General features: G+C 40.9%; 1 protein-coding gene across 1 annotated transcript in view; it reads right to left on the bottom strand.

The window, feature by feature from the left end:
• Positions 1 to 4,678: 4,678 nt before the first annotated feature.
• The window catches only part of DPP4 (dipeptidyl-peptidase 4), a 42,686-nt gene continuing 30,749 nt past the window's right edge, over positions 4,679 to 16,615 (bottom strand). Inside the window, exons 20-26 of the mRNA XM_010182248.1 lie at positions 15,577 to 15,771; positions 15,122 to 15,176; positions 12,985 to 13,084; positions 11,309 to 11,373; positions 6,076 to 6,148; positions 5,749 to 5,822; positions 4,679 to 4,868 (exon numbers count right to left, since the gene is read on the bottom strand). Coding sequence (XP_010180550.1) covers positions 4,770 to 4,868; positions 5,749 to 5,822; positions 6,076 to 6,148; positions 11,309 to 11,373; positions 12,985 to 13,084; positions 15,122 to 15,176; positions 15,577 to 15,771 — 661 coding nt within the window. The 3' untranslated portion in view covers positions 4,679 to 4,769. The remainder of the gene's footprint in view (positions 4,869 to 5,748; positions 5,823 to 6,075; positions 6,149 to 11,308; positions 11,374 to 12,984; positions 13,085 to 15,121; positions 15,177 to 15,576; positions 15,772 to 16,615) is intronic.

The following is a 16,615-nucleotide window of genomic DNA, read 5'->3' on the forward strand; positions in this document are numbered from 1 at the left end:
TATATATATATAAAATATATATTGAAACATTCTCTCACTTTAGTCAAAAAACACCACCACATCCTTTGATGTGATACACAGGGTACAGTATTTCTTAAAATGCAATCTGTGATGACAGGATCTTATCTTGCATTGTATGAATGTTGCCGTGGTAGGCCACGCAACTGCATTATGTCACTACTAACTTCATTGTTTTATAATAGGGAAAATTTTATAGTTACGACCTCTACCCCACTTGCAGTTGTACCACCTGCCCAATGATTTTCCTCTTTATTGCCTAATATACAGCCACATGAAGGGCGTATTTATATTGTCCTCTCTCTACTAACAACTGTAAGCCTCTTAATTTCAGTGCTTAATTGTGTATGATACTTAAATGGGCTCGTGCTGTTGGTTCTGTTACAGCTCTTCACTAGTTCATCAATCAGGTACATATTGATTGAGATAAAAACAACATTGCAAAATAAAATGTGGCTTTGAGGCCATTACAAAAATATTTTTCATAATGATTTTTGTTACTGCCTGATCCTTCAAGCTGTTCTTTTGTGTAGAACAAGAACTGCGAGATTAGGGAATTGAATTAAGAGATGCGGAGCAAAAGTTTTATTGCGTTATTTGGAATTCACTGATTTTTAAAATTTTTTAAGGTAAATTTTTAAATTATTAAATGAAAGCTCAATCTCATTGTTGTGCTATTCCTTTAAGTCCTACAAATAAGAATTAGAGTCTTGTAATCTTTATAACAACTCAGCTACAGGGCTCTAACATTCCCCAGCTTTCCAGAATATGATAATCTTTGCATAAACCTCATGGGAACAACTTTTCATAGCCATTCCTTCTGCTGTTTTCGTGTGTCAGTGTGTATGTTTTACTCTGTTAGCCATAAACGATAATTGCATTTTGCTGCAAACTAATAGGGTCACCGTTCTAAATTTGACTTCGCATTTTTCAAAGCCCATTAAAGGCCATTTATGGAGAAAAAAAATATCTAATGGGTACAAAGAAGGATTTACATTTAATTCAATGTTAGTATTTGTAAATTTAGGAAAAAGAAAACCAAACAACCTGATGCATTAAGCTAAAACGCTTTGTTTTGTGTACTTGATGATAAATTGTAAGATTCCAATTGTTTTCAGGTTAGTATAGAAGTTCAATGCTGGTTTGTTCCGAAAGCAGCCTGGTGGTGTTTTAATATGTTGCTAACTTTGTTACAGATAATGTATACAATCAAAATGTATTAGTTTCACTTGACCAACTCTTAGGATATTAAGAAATCAGTGTATTCAATGGCATTCTGTATTTCTGTTCAGTATTTCAGAGTGGTTTTATTTTAAAACAGTCACTCTGTTCTTGTGTGAATTTAAATGCTATTCCAATGTTAATCTTAACATTCTGAAATCACACACAATATAAAGCAAATGTAGTGCTCTATTTACTTCTGATTTCATATTCCTGGTAAAAATGACTCAATTTCTTGGATGTAATTTATTACAAAAGTTTATGTGTACATGTGAATAGACTATTGTGTTTTTCACAATTAAGAAATGTTATGTGAAAATAAATATTTATCCTAACTAATTTTCAATTTTATTTTTACACTGCAAAACCCAGAACAAGTATGCAATATGGTACAGTATTTTAAATGTCTACCTGACACTTGAATGTGCTTCGCAAATTAACGAACTGTAGAGCCAGCCCAGTCCTGCTCCATTTCCAAGTGGAATCTCATTGAAACATGCAGTGCTGTCAGTGTTGGCTTGCTGGCTGTAGGGAATACAACTGTATTGCACGTAACATATTGTACATGGCACACAACCGACCTGTTCCAGGAAGAGAGAGGGAATTAAATGCTGATTTACTGATCATGAGCTGGTTCCCTTTGCTCCTGGGAGAGATGATGTGGACCAGGCAGCAGCAGTTGGGTCTTTTTTACAGATCAACAGGTAAGGTCACACAATTTAAAATTCCCCAATGCTGCAATACTGAAAGTGTTTTCATAGTTCAGCAGCAGCTTAGCCTACTGCCTATTGCTGGAGCTTGTGCTATTCTCAGCACCTTGAATTTCTGCTACTGAAAGACGTTTAGGCCCTAAAGCCTAGCACTACTGCCAGAATGCAGTAGTTACTTAAAAGTATTGACTCCATCTTATTAAATACCTTCCAGCTTCTTCACCAAGTTTTAAACCAAAGGCTGGAGGCCTCCCAGCCAGAGAACTGTAACAGTCACACCTCAGGCTTCAGCTGCTTCTGTTAGGTTGTTGTACATACAGTTTGTGTAAAATCCTTAAGTATGCATTTCACAGAGAAAAGAAAATTAGAGAAGAAAAAAACAACAACAAAGAAAAAGCAATTGGTAGGTGCCTCACTGCACAGCCACAGCTGGTTCCTAGTGACAGCTCTGTACATTAATGAAACGAGCTGGCTTTCTGCTGTGGCCTCAGTTTTAGGTATTGACTTGTGCTTGTGCATTTCAAGTTAGCTGTCAGTTCCCTGAGGCAGCTCTATTGTCTGCATTACTCTTGGAGCTGAGGGAGATCTACCAGAGAGAAAAACCAGACATTAAACTGATGTTTATTGAGGCCCTTAGTGTAGTAATAAACATTCTGTTTTAGACGTTGCATCGTGCTCTATTAGCAGCGTATCTTAAAAGTTGCTTTCTAGACAAATATACGATAATCAGCATTGTACTTCATTGTGACTCGCAGATAAGACAGTTGAAACAGGACTGCGTATTAAGAATATGGAAGTTCCGCAGTGAGCTGCTAGCAGCAGTAAGGTAGTCAGATACACAGAACTACATCTGTACTTAATGGTGATACTTAGTTCTTTAGTAAGTATGAGAGCCCAGTTAATACAGCTTCTGGATTATAGGAATACTTTTTTTTGCCTGTGTAACACCGTGAGTGATAACAAAAAATAAAAAACAAAACCAAAAACAAATACAAAAAAATAAAAGCAACAACCCACTATTTGCCCATGCACAACTTGATAATGATTATCTTTTTTTTTTTTTTTTTTAAATAACCTATCAGCACTGCTGTGATCTACCGTTACGCTGATTTATGTTTCCCTTGACTCAGGAGAATCAGAAACGTGGTACTACAGCCTTTGGAAATAACTGACACCTGCATCCTATAGAACTTCAACAGTGGTGTCAGTCTACATTCGAACCACTAATAAACTGAGCACAAGATTGTGTTTCTGATATCCACCTCTAGTTTGTTTCCCAAAAAACCCGATTTTGTGAGTCAAGGAGTTTTTGTTTATGAGACCAAAACCTTATTTTCCATCTCAGGCCCCCTTCTCCTTCTCATTTAAGGACAAGCTGCACTAACTGTCTTGACATTCATCCCCATCTCTCCCAAGCTTTATCTGTCTGTATGAGTACTAATAACTCACAATACATACATAACCACATGCTGGCATCTAGTGCCAAGTAGCCAAGTGTTAGATACCATGTCACACCACATTACATGATACCATTAAACAAAACCAGAAACTTCCTCTAAGTCTCTCTCTAAAAATTAATGGATTTTTGTAGACATTATAGGAGTTTGTTTCAATAATGCAGTAATTCAATAAGGCTACACCTCCTTTTGTAACTTAATGTCTTTATTATTTTAAAGCAGCACAGTTCACAGTACAAGTGGGTTGCATCTTTTCTATCTATGCGAAATTAAAAAAACCAATCTTTAGCTGGAGAAGCCTACCTGGAGTGCTGAAGATAAAGCAGGAGGTTACTGGTAGGCTGCAAGGAAAAGCAGGCTTGGCTAAACAGCACATTCACATGAGAGTTACAAGACAGTCCAGCCTGTGCTTTAAGTGACTGCTAGTTTGCACTGTAATGTGTTCTGTTTGAGTGCAAGGAATAAATCCTATTCAGCAGTAAATAGGAAACTTCTGAAAAAAAACAAAACAAAACAAACCCCAAATTTTCTGTCCCATAGAGAAACAACAGCGGGCTGCCAGAGTTCCCAGATGATACAATTTTACCAGTGCAGATTCCCACAATAGCAGCCTTTTTTTTGACTGACTATAAAGTAAGCAAATATCACAGCACTATGACAGGAAACAAAGAAATTCAGCGTGACTGATTTGAATAGGTATAATTCAAAATTTTTGGCGAAAGCTGGTTACCTGCTTTCCTTGCAAGACTTCTGCAACTGTAATCCAACAGCTTGCAGAAAATACCAACTCAAGGAACTGCAGTAAACAAAGTGTTTCACTCTGCATAGGAAATATTAACGTTGCAGTATTCCTGGTACTGTTTCTAAAACAGTAATTGATGACACATTAAGTAATTTCTGCAAAAATCTGTTCAAAGTTTTATCAGTATTTTCACAGCAATGATCACAGGGTTAGTTCTGCTTTTTGTTGGAAACATCCTTATTGTTACTCCTCAACTGATCTCCAGGTTGGTTCCTCTCCGACATTTTCATCATTTCGTACCCTAATACAGAAACTGGACCATTTCTCCTTTAGACTGAAATATCAAAAGGTCCTGGTTCAAGCAAGTACCATGCTTTCTAGAAGTCTGCAACATCCCTACGTTCTGGTGATGTTGAGACCTGATTGAACACGATCAACAAAAACGCAATAGTTGCCTGGCAGCAGAAATCATTTATAAAGATTAACATTTCATTGTGTACACAGGCATCCCAAGAACTGACCCTGATCTCATCTTGATCCGTAAATGTCTATACTGGCTCAGTGTACATTGTCTAGAGAGTTTTCTGCAGAAGTACCATCACTGACAGCCCACCGCTGGTGCTAGGGTAGTGAGAAACACTGCTTTATGAAATGGCTCATATGGGTATAAATATGCTTATGTGCTTGACCGGAGATGGCATGGTCTTTGTCGGTGTACCACTGGGGGAAAGAAGAACGCAGTGAATGTTAGTTCTACCTGCATCCAAATTACACAGATCAAACATGGCAAGACATAAACACGTGTGCAGACATTTAGAATTATCCCAGCATGAGGCTAATTCAGCATGGAGACAAGGACATAATGTGATAGGAAACGGCTGTGATACTTTTGTCCCTGCTTTGTGGGTGGGATGCCCCATCTATTCATGCACGTGTACAAAATTAACACATGGCCTGTCCACACGCAGGGTAGATGCAGCTCCACAGGTTAGAGCAGCGCCTGATCTCTGCACCCTGTAAGCCCAGCAAGTTTGGCTGCAGGACAACCAGCCACCGGTGCATTTGGCTTCCTTCTCTACTTTATCCTTTTCTGCCCTGCTCCGCGAGGCCTGGGAGAAGGTGGGAAAGGAAGAGCTTGCACCTTAGTCTGAGAGTGTCCATATACAGCACAAGAAGGGGCAAACAACTGCTTGTCTTACAAATTCAACAGAGAAACACAAAAGTGATGGACAGGCTATGTTTGACTCAGCTGAAGTTACATCCTTTCCTTATATCCTATCTGTAAGATCCTATTCACTGGACTTTGGGTATATGCAAAGATTGGGATTGGCTTGGCTGTTTGTCTGAGAACAAAAAAAAATACCAAAACGAAAGATTAGGTAAACAGGTTCAAATATGAGAAGGAGCTGCTTTATGTTTTTCCCTCATACAGAAGATACCTGGGTGCATTACGTTAAACTTTTGATTACTGAATATGAAATGCAAATATGCAAGCTTTCATTTAAGATGGCAACTGAGTTACACCTAACAACAAGGAGCTTTTGCTATTGTTCTCATAATACAAACCCATTTGTATTATCTAAACAAAACAGAAGCATACCATTGCCTGGAAATCCACCTCAGCATCAACAAGAGCTTTGGAAATCTGTGCTGCTTGCTGAAAGTGAACATTATCTGAAAAGTGGAACAAAAAGAGGGAAAAGGTAAACAAAAAACCTGCTTCTGTACTACTGTGGGGGAACAGTAAAAAACAGCGAACGCAGAAGCCTCCCCAGCACTGCTGACTGAAACACAATTTAGTTGCAGAAAGCAGTATTATTTTATTGACGTAAATGTAACAGCCTTGCCCCTTCATGCTTTTGTTTTGTCAGTAGTAGAATTGCGAACCTGTCTGTAATACTAAAATGTCTAATTAACTGCAACTCACCATCTGCTGTTCCATGAATAAGGAGATATTCAACTTCCTTGAATTTTTCAGCTCTGGCCATTACTGTTGAACTCTGAAATTAAAGAAAAGGGATGGGGGGAGGAGAAGAAAAAAGGAAACAAGGTGCTGTTTTTTAGAAGATTATTTGCTACCAGCTGACTGTTGGTTCCTGTTGACACAGTCTAGGATCCTTCAGATAAAAACAGTCACCCCTGCTCCCTCTCACACCCAAGTAAGCACGTTCACAGATCCCACAGCACCGCGCTCACGCTCAAACCAGCCTGCACCGGGCTGCAATTACTACCAAGGGTTATGTCTGCAGAGTAACAGGCAATTCCAGAGGGGCAGAGTTTTGCGAGTGACACACACATTTAATGCACTGCTAACACGCTGTTAGCCTGCAGCACACCACTTGCCATAGGTTTCCTGTGCTACTGCAGACAAGTTAAAAAATGTTGCCATGGCAACAGTGCACCCTATGACAGCGAGGAGGGGATATTGCAGAGACTACGTGTGTTGCCTTTCCGACCAAAATGTGCACTACAGCTCACCTGCAGATCAGTCAGCAGAGCGAGTGCGGCATCAGTCTCAAGTAAAAACGCCTGACAAAGTTCAAAACAACGCTGTCCCCCAGATACGATACAGAAACGCCTGAAGGAAATAAAACCACTCGACTGAACCTAGAAATAGGAGTCAAGCTACATTTTGGGAACTGCAACACAATACGGTGATGAAAAATAATGAGCAACTAAGATTAGTCATGAAACTTACTTAAACCACAGTAACAACATATTCCCTAGAACATACGAACACCTTACTTGCTACTGTGACTGGTTACTATGAATAAGGAATGCAAAGATTGCAGGTAGGATCTTTAATTTGGGCAAGGAAAGGGATAGGGCAGTGCTCTGCCATGAGAGCGTGAGTAAGAAAAGGGACAGGACAAGACCTTTCAGGCTCAGTAAGACAACCTGCATAATGGGGCAGTACAGACTGGAGTTTTCTTCTATTAGCGACATTATAGGGGTCCTCTGCTGAAAATGACTGAATCCCTGTGGATGTTTTCTCTACACTACAGCACATTAAAAGCTGCTGTGACTAGGAAAAAAAACAGTAAAAATTAGGAACAAAAGGATATGGTGAGGGGTTTGATTGTTTGGGGGTTTTTGTTGTTTGTTTTCTTTCTCCCCCACCTTGTACTAAAGCTGTATCCTTGCACAGGGATTTGCATTTATTACCCACAGAAAGTCAAATACATTACATTACCAAGACACAGAAGTGTTCTAATTTCCTTATGTCTTTTGTACATTCATGAATCTTTAAAGGAAGCATAAATATTAAATTCCTTTTGTCACTGCAGAATAGTGTACCACAACCCTCTCATAAGTGAAATGAGTTCTTTGTAGTTATTCAGCCAAATTTAAAAAACAAGTTCAGCAGAGAGAAAAAAAAACCACCCTCAAACCCATAACACTGCAGCTGCCCTCTTTGGATAGTGAAAGGATGCAGAAGACCAGAAAGCCCATCTGACCTACGGCAGTGCAGCCACACTGGAAGCATGATGCTATCCATTGAAACAAGCTGGTCGCGTGGATTAAGAGCAGACCGTGATGAATCTGGAGAGAGGACTTTGATTCAGGGAGGAGCACTGGCACAGCAGCTAACCAAAAGAATGGTTCAAAAAGTAATGGCCCAATGATATTAAAAAAAAAGGAAAAAAATAAAAAGAACCAAGCAGTATCTTTTGAATTAACCATTTTCCACATTTACAGAGGGAAACGATAGCTTTCTTCTATCAAATCAGTGCTGGTTTAAGGGACAGCAAACCTGCAAGGGGAAGCCTGACTTCAGCTGCGCTTCTGAGAACTCAACTTTCCAAAAGCAGTTTCAGAGAAAAGGTGTCAGTGTCATTGCTTTTCTCCTCCAAGCCTTCAACAAAATTATGCTACTTGTAAAGTCCTTCAGAAAGAAGGAACACACAAAAGAGGTACTTCCTGTTATCGCTTGCAAGGGATGTGTCACTTGCTGTACCCATACTTGACATGAAGAGTCCCTTCCCTAAATTGTGCTTTAAGTACACAGCTGCCAAAAAAAAAAGGTTGCAAGGCAGGGAGCAATGTCAAGTTAGGCACAGTTACAGCACAAAGCAACAGCTCCATCAGCTGAACAAGCCTCAAGCGGACAGCAAAGACAACTGACTTCACCCCTTCCGCTTCACGGTTACGCCGCCGGGACAAAGGTTCACAAGGGAACGTGTGCACGTACCGAGCATTAGGCCCTGCTGAGCCTAACTGGCTTTTCTAAAGATCACACAGCAGTCAACATTTTATCAGCACTTCACAAACAAGTTACGGTTTGGCTGAAACTGAAGGTCTCTCTCCCTTTAGCATATTCTCAGATAATAGAACAAATGTCAAATCAGTACAAGATGGCATATTTACAAAATTGTACCCTGTTTTGCATAACCTAATGATGCAGCAGTTCTTAAGGACTGAACATTTCAAATCTGCTAGAAAAAGATTGCCAAATCTATGACTGTTTCAAACACTTGCCAAAAGCATATCAAATTCAGAGTGAACTGCAAAATAATCTTCTCACAAGTTGAACAGTCTCGTCGGTATGCTTTACATGGCTACTGCAGCTGACCTCCAGAGCTCTGCCTGCTTTAGTCTCCAGTCTTTTACATCAGGGACATTTCTCCCCAGCAGCAGCGACTCTGCCAGGCAGCCCAGGATCCCGACAGTGATCCAGGATACAGCGGGAGCTCCGCCCTTGCTTGCTCCTTTCTTTGACAAAGCTCTGTTTTTTAAGAGTTCACAGCTACCTTAAAAGGCACTGCTCGCACCTAATTAGCCCGCTTAGAGGACTGTGAGTCATCTCTCAGACTTGACAAGGAGTATTTAACATCTCAGATTCTCTTCCTCCAGTAAATATGAAAGGTAATGTCACAGTAATACAAAGGTAGGGTGTACCTCTCTTACCACAGCCAGTTTCTTGAGACTATATCTTCACAGTCATTAGTAATCCTCTGGGCATTAGGAAGGTGCCTAGCAGCACACCCCGTCTCTAAGCAGGTGTGTACACACTCTCATTCCTTTTTAAATCGGGGCACACAGCACAGAGTTCATGCAACCTTTCACTTTTCAAGCCAGCTTCACAGGGGATGCAGTAGGATAGAGATTATATGATGCAGCACTCTAACCTGACAGTATGAACTTAACAGTTCAAAAATGCTTTAACAGCTTCAGCTAGGAGAGCTTTCAGTACACGTTTTGCATTTACTTGCTAAAAAACATTAAGTTCAGAAAACAGCTCTCATCAGCGACGAGGGGCCAGGAGGCTGGTGAGCAGGACACTGACGAAAGGGGCTGTAAACCAGGCACATGCTGGGCTGAAGTCTTTAAGGGTCTTCAGCAGCATCAAAATCCCTCAACCCTTCCATTGATGCTGCGTGAAAAGCAACAAACTCACTTCTTGAGCTACCCCACCCTTCCAGGTTTAGGTGAAAAAGTTAATTCCAAGAAGTACATCATTTGGGGTTTCTAAGTTGTATTTTCCTGTCTCTAGAAGCAGCAGTGAAGTGTGAATCTGATCTGTGCAATTACCCCTCCTCCACCTAGCCACCATTCTCCCCAATTAGTCCTCTGAGTAACACATTTGAAACCTTTAGCTCTTTGGTACTGGCAGTTTCAACGTGGCCATTGCCAGCACTGGATACTATGCCAAGAAAATCCGACTCCTGGCTTGAAAGGATTAAACAGTCCTCTGTTGCCATCTGTGCCGTGAAGCTGGTGAATGACTTTGTGCACCCAGAGCGTTAACGTTCGTTCTGCACGACGACAGTAACTTCTATTTACACTGATACCTCGCAGACCTCCTACGGTTCCCACCGCCTTAAAGAAACACATTTGGGAAGAGGCAGGCAGGGGCTGCAGGCTGCTGGTCAGTCCCCCGGGGGGTTCGAGCTGCTCGCTGGTTAGAAGAGGCAGACGCAGTACCAAGTCTTCCAGCAGTCAATACCACCAGCCTCAGTTTTAACCACAACATCCAATATGGCAGTTGACAAAACCAGATACTGCACTGAAATGGCCATATATGCATGCATGTATTTATATGTTTTACCGTACTCTTGAATCATGCAACAACCTCCACCCTTTTTCCCCAGTGACACTTACTTTTTTTTAATGCATCAAATACATCGAGACACAGTCAGTGCTACACTGTCTCCTAGCCTATTTACCAATGCAAACACAAAGACCATGCCATCTCTTTTCCCATGATGTCCATGTTTGGCTTCAGCATCAAACATCCCAATAACCAGGACACAAAGCACCCTCAGATGCCTCACAGTTCTCCAGGGGCCACTGTGTGTGCACCTTGATTCGAAACTTAGCAAAACCTTACAAGAGACCTGGGCTGCTCTGCCCTATGCCCAGCTACCTGTGACTTCAAAAAGCCCTTGAGGCCACAAAAAGCAGCTGGCACATGGAAGAGCAAGTCAAGCAATTCATCATGCCACGATAAGGACAACCTACAGGTATTTTATTCCCATGAGAACATCTGGAAGTTCCCTCACTTCTCGACAAACACTAGATATCTCAGAGCAAACCTTGGACACCTTGTGTTCGTGGAGATGGGGCCAAAATTCCAGCCTCCACACTGCTGGCTCTCAGTTGGTCTGCAATGTGATATGATCACAGAACAGACAGACTTGCTGTCAAAGATTGCTAATATTTAGGAGATTTTGCTTTCCCTGAAAAATTCTTGCGAATTCCTAAAGCAAGGAAGTTCAAGCAATACCCATTTTTGAAAAAATTACACTTCAGAAAGAACTGGAGTAGATTTGTTTCGGTGGAAGTGTTGTTTAAGATAAAGCATAGTTTGCCCACGAGCATATTAAATTTTAAAACAAGTTTGTTTCTTGGTGATTAAAATAAAACAGTTTTTACAGCTTGTTTTACAGTCTGCAAAGTAGCCAAATGGAACTGAATGTAAAAAAGCCCAACACACCAAACAAACAACAGAAAACCCACACCATGCAGCAAGGAGTGACTGCCTCATGCAACTCCAAACACGAGACTGCAGCCTCTAACAGCACAATGCAACACTCACACCCGGCAAGAAGAAACAAACTGACTGCTTCCCATGGGGAAGGAACCAGACTGCACAAAGAGCGCTTTAGAAAAGAAACAACACGCTTCAAAAAGACAAAATAAAGTGATTTTTGTCTTACATTATAGTTGATCAGGTTATCACTTGCTATAGGAAGGCCCATGTACCGCTCAGTGTATATGGAATCTGTAATTAAAACAAAACAAAAGCAGGATATGCTACTTAATTTTCAGACTGTCCACCAGAAATTTTACTCACTGATACAAACAACAAGAATGCTTACTGGTAATTAAAAAAACACAAACAGATAAAACCAGGTTTTCCACAATGAGGCATGTAGGTAACCATCATTATTCAGAATATTTAATCTGCTCGTTGCCATGGACACTTGAATACTGAATATTAATAAAGTACTTTGTGTCAATGCTACCTTATTGTTATTCTTCCAGTAATCTGAAGAAAAATTACTGAAAATCTTGCAGCAAATGACTGGCATTTGAAAAAAAAACCTTGGATGTTTAATCTAAACATTTACTACTAAAAATCCATAAAATGGTAACATAGCAGTAAACAAGGACTTGGCTTGGCTCTCTGTTATACACAGTCAATATTAAGTGTCTTTGATTTTCCACAGATTGTTCAGCACGGTATATTACTTTTTGTGCAGGTTTGCTGCCTTATTTTAAGCCCCACAAATGAACGCTCTGTTGCCATACTCTAACGGCCACTTGACTTCTCACCAGTGTTGCTGTGCTTTTTGTAAAACGTTGAGTATGCATTGCCTCCATACCCCTTTCGTTTCTCTAATCGACTAAAGTGGAATCTTAGAGATTCTGATCTTCATTAAAAAATATATTTCCTGCCTTACTGTAATATTAATGTCCTAAACATTATGAGAACATCCCTATGTCCTCAACGGACTACTGCTGCTACCTGGCAGCATTGTCTGGTCTGTTCGATTAGCCAGAGCACGTAATACGCTATTACACAGCCTCTGTGCTAGATGCAGAATGATAAATCATGCCGTGTTTAGCAGGGGTTTGCCAGGAAAAGCTTTCCTTTGAATGTTTTCGGACAACTCTAAACCAGAAAAATGTCAAAATGTGGTCACATTTTACCAGCACACACTATATTTTTAACTGTATATAAATTTTTTAATCTGGGAGGAGGTCCCCTATAACTGCAGTCATAGCTTCATGCAACAACATTACACATTATAAGCTTGAAACATGTACAGACTTGTCCACTTCAGGTTTTCCTCACAACAAGCTATTCTGCAGATTAATTAGATTTATAAAATCCCAAGTTTACACTCTAAAAGGGAAAAAAAAGGAGGCAGTTCAAATCCTATTTTGTCACTTTGAGAGAGTAAATTACAATACAAGTTCGATGTTAAGCCTCACAGCTCGGTCTTTTAAGTGAAGTAGCATTTTGAAGAAGTAAACTCTAATAGCGATGGATTTCTGACACCCAATACTGGTCTCAGAACATGCGGCAGCTTGGGAAACCAAACACAGACACATTACGGTACTACAAATATTACAGTCATTTTGCCCTCATGAAAGGTTACAGAGATTACCTGGAATTGTGGATCTGACTTTTTAAAATGGGAAATAAGATTTAGGGAATTGGTTTAATTCCAAAATGCAATACCCATGAGTTCACAAAAAACAGACCAAGTGGCATTTACGTGGCATCTAGTAGATAATCAAAAGTTCTGCGCTATGAATCAACACTTTGCAGCATGTGCACTGCAAGACATATGGGAATCCTTGTAACGAGGAAGCCATCACATACCATAATATTGCCAACGTGACACGGGGGCAACCGCTATTCCACACTTGAACACGCCGCTTCCAGAGCCAAGCACCATGGAGGTCACATATCCCCCATAAGACTGAGAAGAAAACATTGCTGTTATTTTAGTCGGGAAGAAAAGGATGGGGCCCATCTGCTGAACGGTTCATCAGACATTTATAGGCTCGGCGTTTTTCATATTAATGAACTCCATTCGGAATTTGGGTCAGCTCTCACCCAGCCTGCTCAGTGGGGGAAACAGGCACCAAACAGCGCACGGCAGCTGTGGCGCTGATGAATGGGAACTTGCTGGGGAAAGGGGGTGCAAACGCTGCTGAACTGTGACTCAGCTACGGATGACTGCTCGGTGGCACTGTAGGCAGCAGCGAAAGACAGGAAACAAGACACTGAGCTGGGGGAGTGGGTGGAAGCAGAGCTCGGGCCCACAGCGCACCTGATGAGTAGCTGCACCAGGGCATCTGAAAATTTACAACTCCCTCAAAGCAGGCCTATGGCAGCTCACTTGCTAACTCTCGTCAAGAGCAAGACTGTGCCTGGGGAGCAAAGGATCTTCTGCTGAGTCTGTGGGAGGAACTGTGCAGCAACACACTCCTTGCTATGCACAGAAAATTCTCTCGCAGTCTAGCCTGATACACAGATGAGTAAGTATCTGACACACTTGAGCATCCAGGCAGCAAGATACCTAAACAGTGTCACCGTCTGCCCAAACGACTGTCCTCACTATAGTTTGAAGGGGTTATTTCAGAAAATGTGCCCACCCACATTCAAAAAGAAGAGCAATTTTTGGATCTCGTTCCTGTCTTGAAACCACATTACAGGCAAAAGGAACTGTATCTCAGTTCAAAGCCCTTCCATGGCTGCTCCAACTTCAATACTTGGATCCTCCAAATGAGGGCAGCAAAGTAATGCATGTACTTGGTAATTAAACCCATGTATGCACATGTTGCCTAACCTGAGCACAGTAAAGATGTTACTGCTGGACCTACGGTGGACAGAATTAATGTATGTATTGACAGGCTGACAATGAGACACTGAAAATCTGAAAACTCAAAGAGATAAAGAAAATCTGTTTGCCCGCAGGTTCAGTATCCAGGATACATAATCCCAACCTAGCTCCAAAGAGGACTGCTCGTCAACTGTTCATCCCCAGGCTCTTAAGGAGTCAGATGAGAATGCACTAAATCCTCCGTTTCTGTAGAAAGAATTTCCCTCTCATTAAAGTTAGCACTACACTTCATACAACACAGAGATGTTTACACTCATAAGAAAAGCTATTAAAAACACCATCATCACCATTATCTTGCCACTAAGCTATTTATTCACTGGTGCGTGTTACCAGCAGTGACCAAATTTCAGCTAGCAATTACATTCAAGATCCTGAAATACTAAATGTAGTGTGTTTAAACAGGGCACACAAGAATATTCCCTGCCACTTCAGAAAAAGCAGTGAAACAGCAGCCTGGGACAGGGAAATATTCAGAGTCTGAATCAAACAGATCACCAACACTACATATGCACTCAAGTGTTGCAGCTGAGGGGCTATGTATATGCTACTAAACACTCTCCTGTACTGTGACAGGCTTTAAAGACACATCACAGTCAGAGAAATCTGGCCTCTGGTTGGAAGTACTGCTGAAATAAAATATAGCCAAGCACAGCAGTGTAGCAGATTTAGGTATTTTCAGGCTGCCGGTGCAAACATGACAACCACACCGTGCAACTGGTTCACATGTAATTTTACAACTTTAAAAAAAAACAACCAGTCATCCAAATAATATAGAGGGACACTAGTGAATATGTACATATGTAGTGAGTATGTATGGATTATTTTTTTCAAGATATTGGTTCATCTTGTACACAGGAACTCGGTACAATCCCATTCAATTGTTTTTAATCCCTCTAGTCATCCTAATTTCTGTTTCAAAGGCTCCTGAATGCTTGCAAAGGGACAATGCATACAGGCACCAGTAAGATGTACTTCATCAGGTCAGTTATGGGACTGTGCCATGACCTAGAGGTGTCTCATACTGAGCACTCCAACACCCCGGACACAGCAGCACAACAAATCGTTGTTACAATTAAATACTGAGCCAGCCAAACTTATGTGAGTACTTACCCAACCCCAAATAGCTATTCTGTCTTTATCAACAAAGCCCATTTCAGAAAATGTTCTAAAAGCAAACAGAATAATTAAATGCTTAATGGATTGCAGGTATCTGCCATTCTACAGACATGCCCATTTTCAATCGTGTCTGCTTCTTTCTACCATACAAATAAGCATTTCCCACCTCATCATGGTGACTGCATACAAAAACATGCAATACTTCAGGCACAGCTATCATCTCTATAAAACCACAGATAAGGTAAATCTGTATTACAGCATTAACTCTTCTCTCTTTTTAAGCATAAAATGATTTGCCCATAAATGACACACTGCAGCACACAAAAATTAATGTAGATTACGTTCTTGCCAGTAATTTCCAGACGACCATTAAAATCCTTCACCTTTTACCCCTAAGCAATAAGCACAGGAAAGACTGTGCAGGTGTTGACCATTTCACTGTAGCTCACCTGGCTGCCGTTATCTGATCTTCCACTTCGTATGTTCCCAGCCTGCGGTTTATTGCATGCATAATTGCATCCCCTTGGTATCCACTTCCTCTGCCGTCGAAGCTGGCCACAATGATATGCTCGGTGCTCGCCAGGTAAGTAGCCCAGCTGATCCGGAAGGCTGAATCGACTTTCTGACTACAGGGTCCTGCGTACCTGGGAGAAAAGAAATGCAGAATTCAGGCATTTACTCTCCATGCATTCTCGCATCAGGCATTTGAAATACAATTATTGCTGACAATTTTCAGCCACTACAGAAGAGTAAACTTTAAAATTAAACTGAGCAAACAAGAAAAGCATCCCTGACTGACTCCAAACTGCTGCTTTGCCTGGACACTGAAAGCAATATGGTTTCTCAAAACATCGGCTGTTAATCACGAAAGCAGACCGGATTTCATTTGTCTGACTGCTTGCTGCTCTAATAAGAAACTTCCATTACTTTGACTTTAAGCGGCTTATCAGAAATCCAAACCAAATTCTGTTTTGTGTTGGCATACCCAGTCATCTGAGTTTCAGAGTGATGTCTTTAACAATTTCTGTTCCATTTACCCATGATTCACTTGGTTAAAGCCTGAAATCAACAAACAGCCTTCATTTGGGAGAAAAAAAAATTGTCTTCTGCATTTTTAGTGTCTTGTCAGTGTTCTCTACAGTCTAAACTATTTCTTATGCAGGCTGAGAAAAAGGAAGCAAAACTGTAATTCTAACTTTTTATTTTAAAATATTCAGAAGCGCTTGAGTGCTATGAAATCACACTCTGCAAGTGCCTGGATGGCAAAATTCTGTTTGCAGTACACTTCTCTAGCCACTGTTCAACAGAGTTAAGAAATGGGAGAGTGGCTCTATGACCCATTTTTCCCAGTTTTAAAAGCAAATTAAAAGCTACTACGAATTCTCTGTATCAGGCTTTGTTTCTATAAGCCATGGATCCTGACACTTCTGAAGGAATTTCTGATACCAACATCACAGTGAAGCAGAGGTGATCCTGACAAAGGCCCAG

This window comes from Mesitornis unicolor, unplaced genomic scaffold (assembly GCF_000695765.1).
Source record: "Mesitornis unicolor isolate BGI_N332 unplaced genomic scaffold, ASM69576v1 scaffold4384, whole genome shotgun sequence".
Taxonomy (NCBI): domain Eukaryota; kingdom Metazoa; phylum Chordata; class Aves; order Mesitornithiformes; family Mesitornithidae; genus Mesitornis; species Mesitornis unicolor.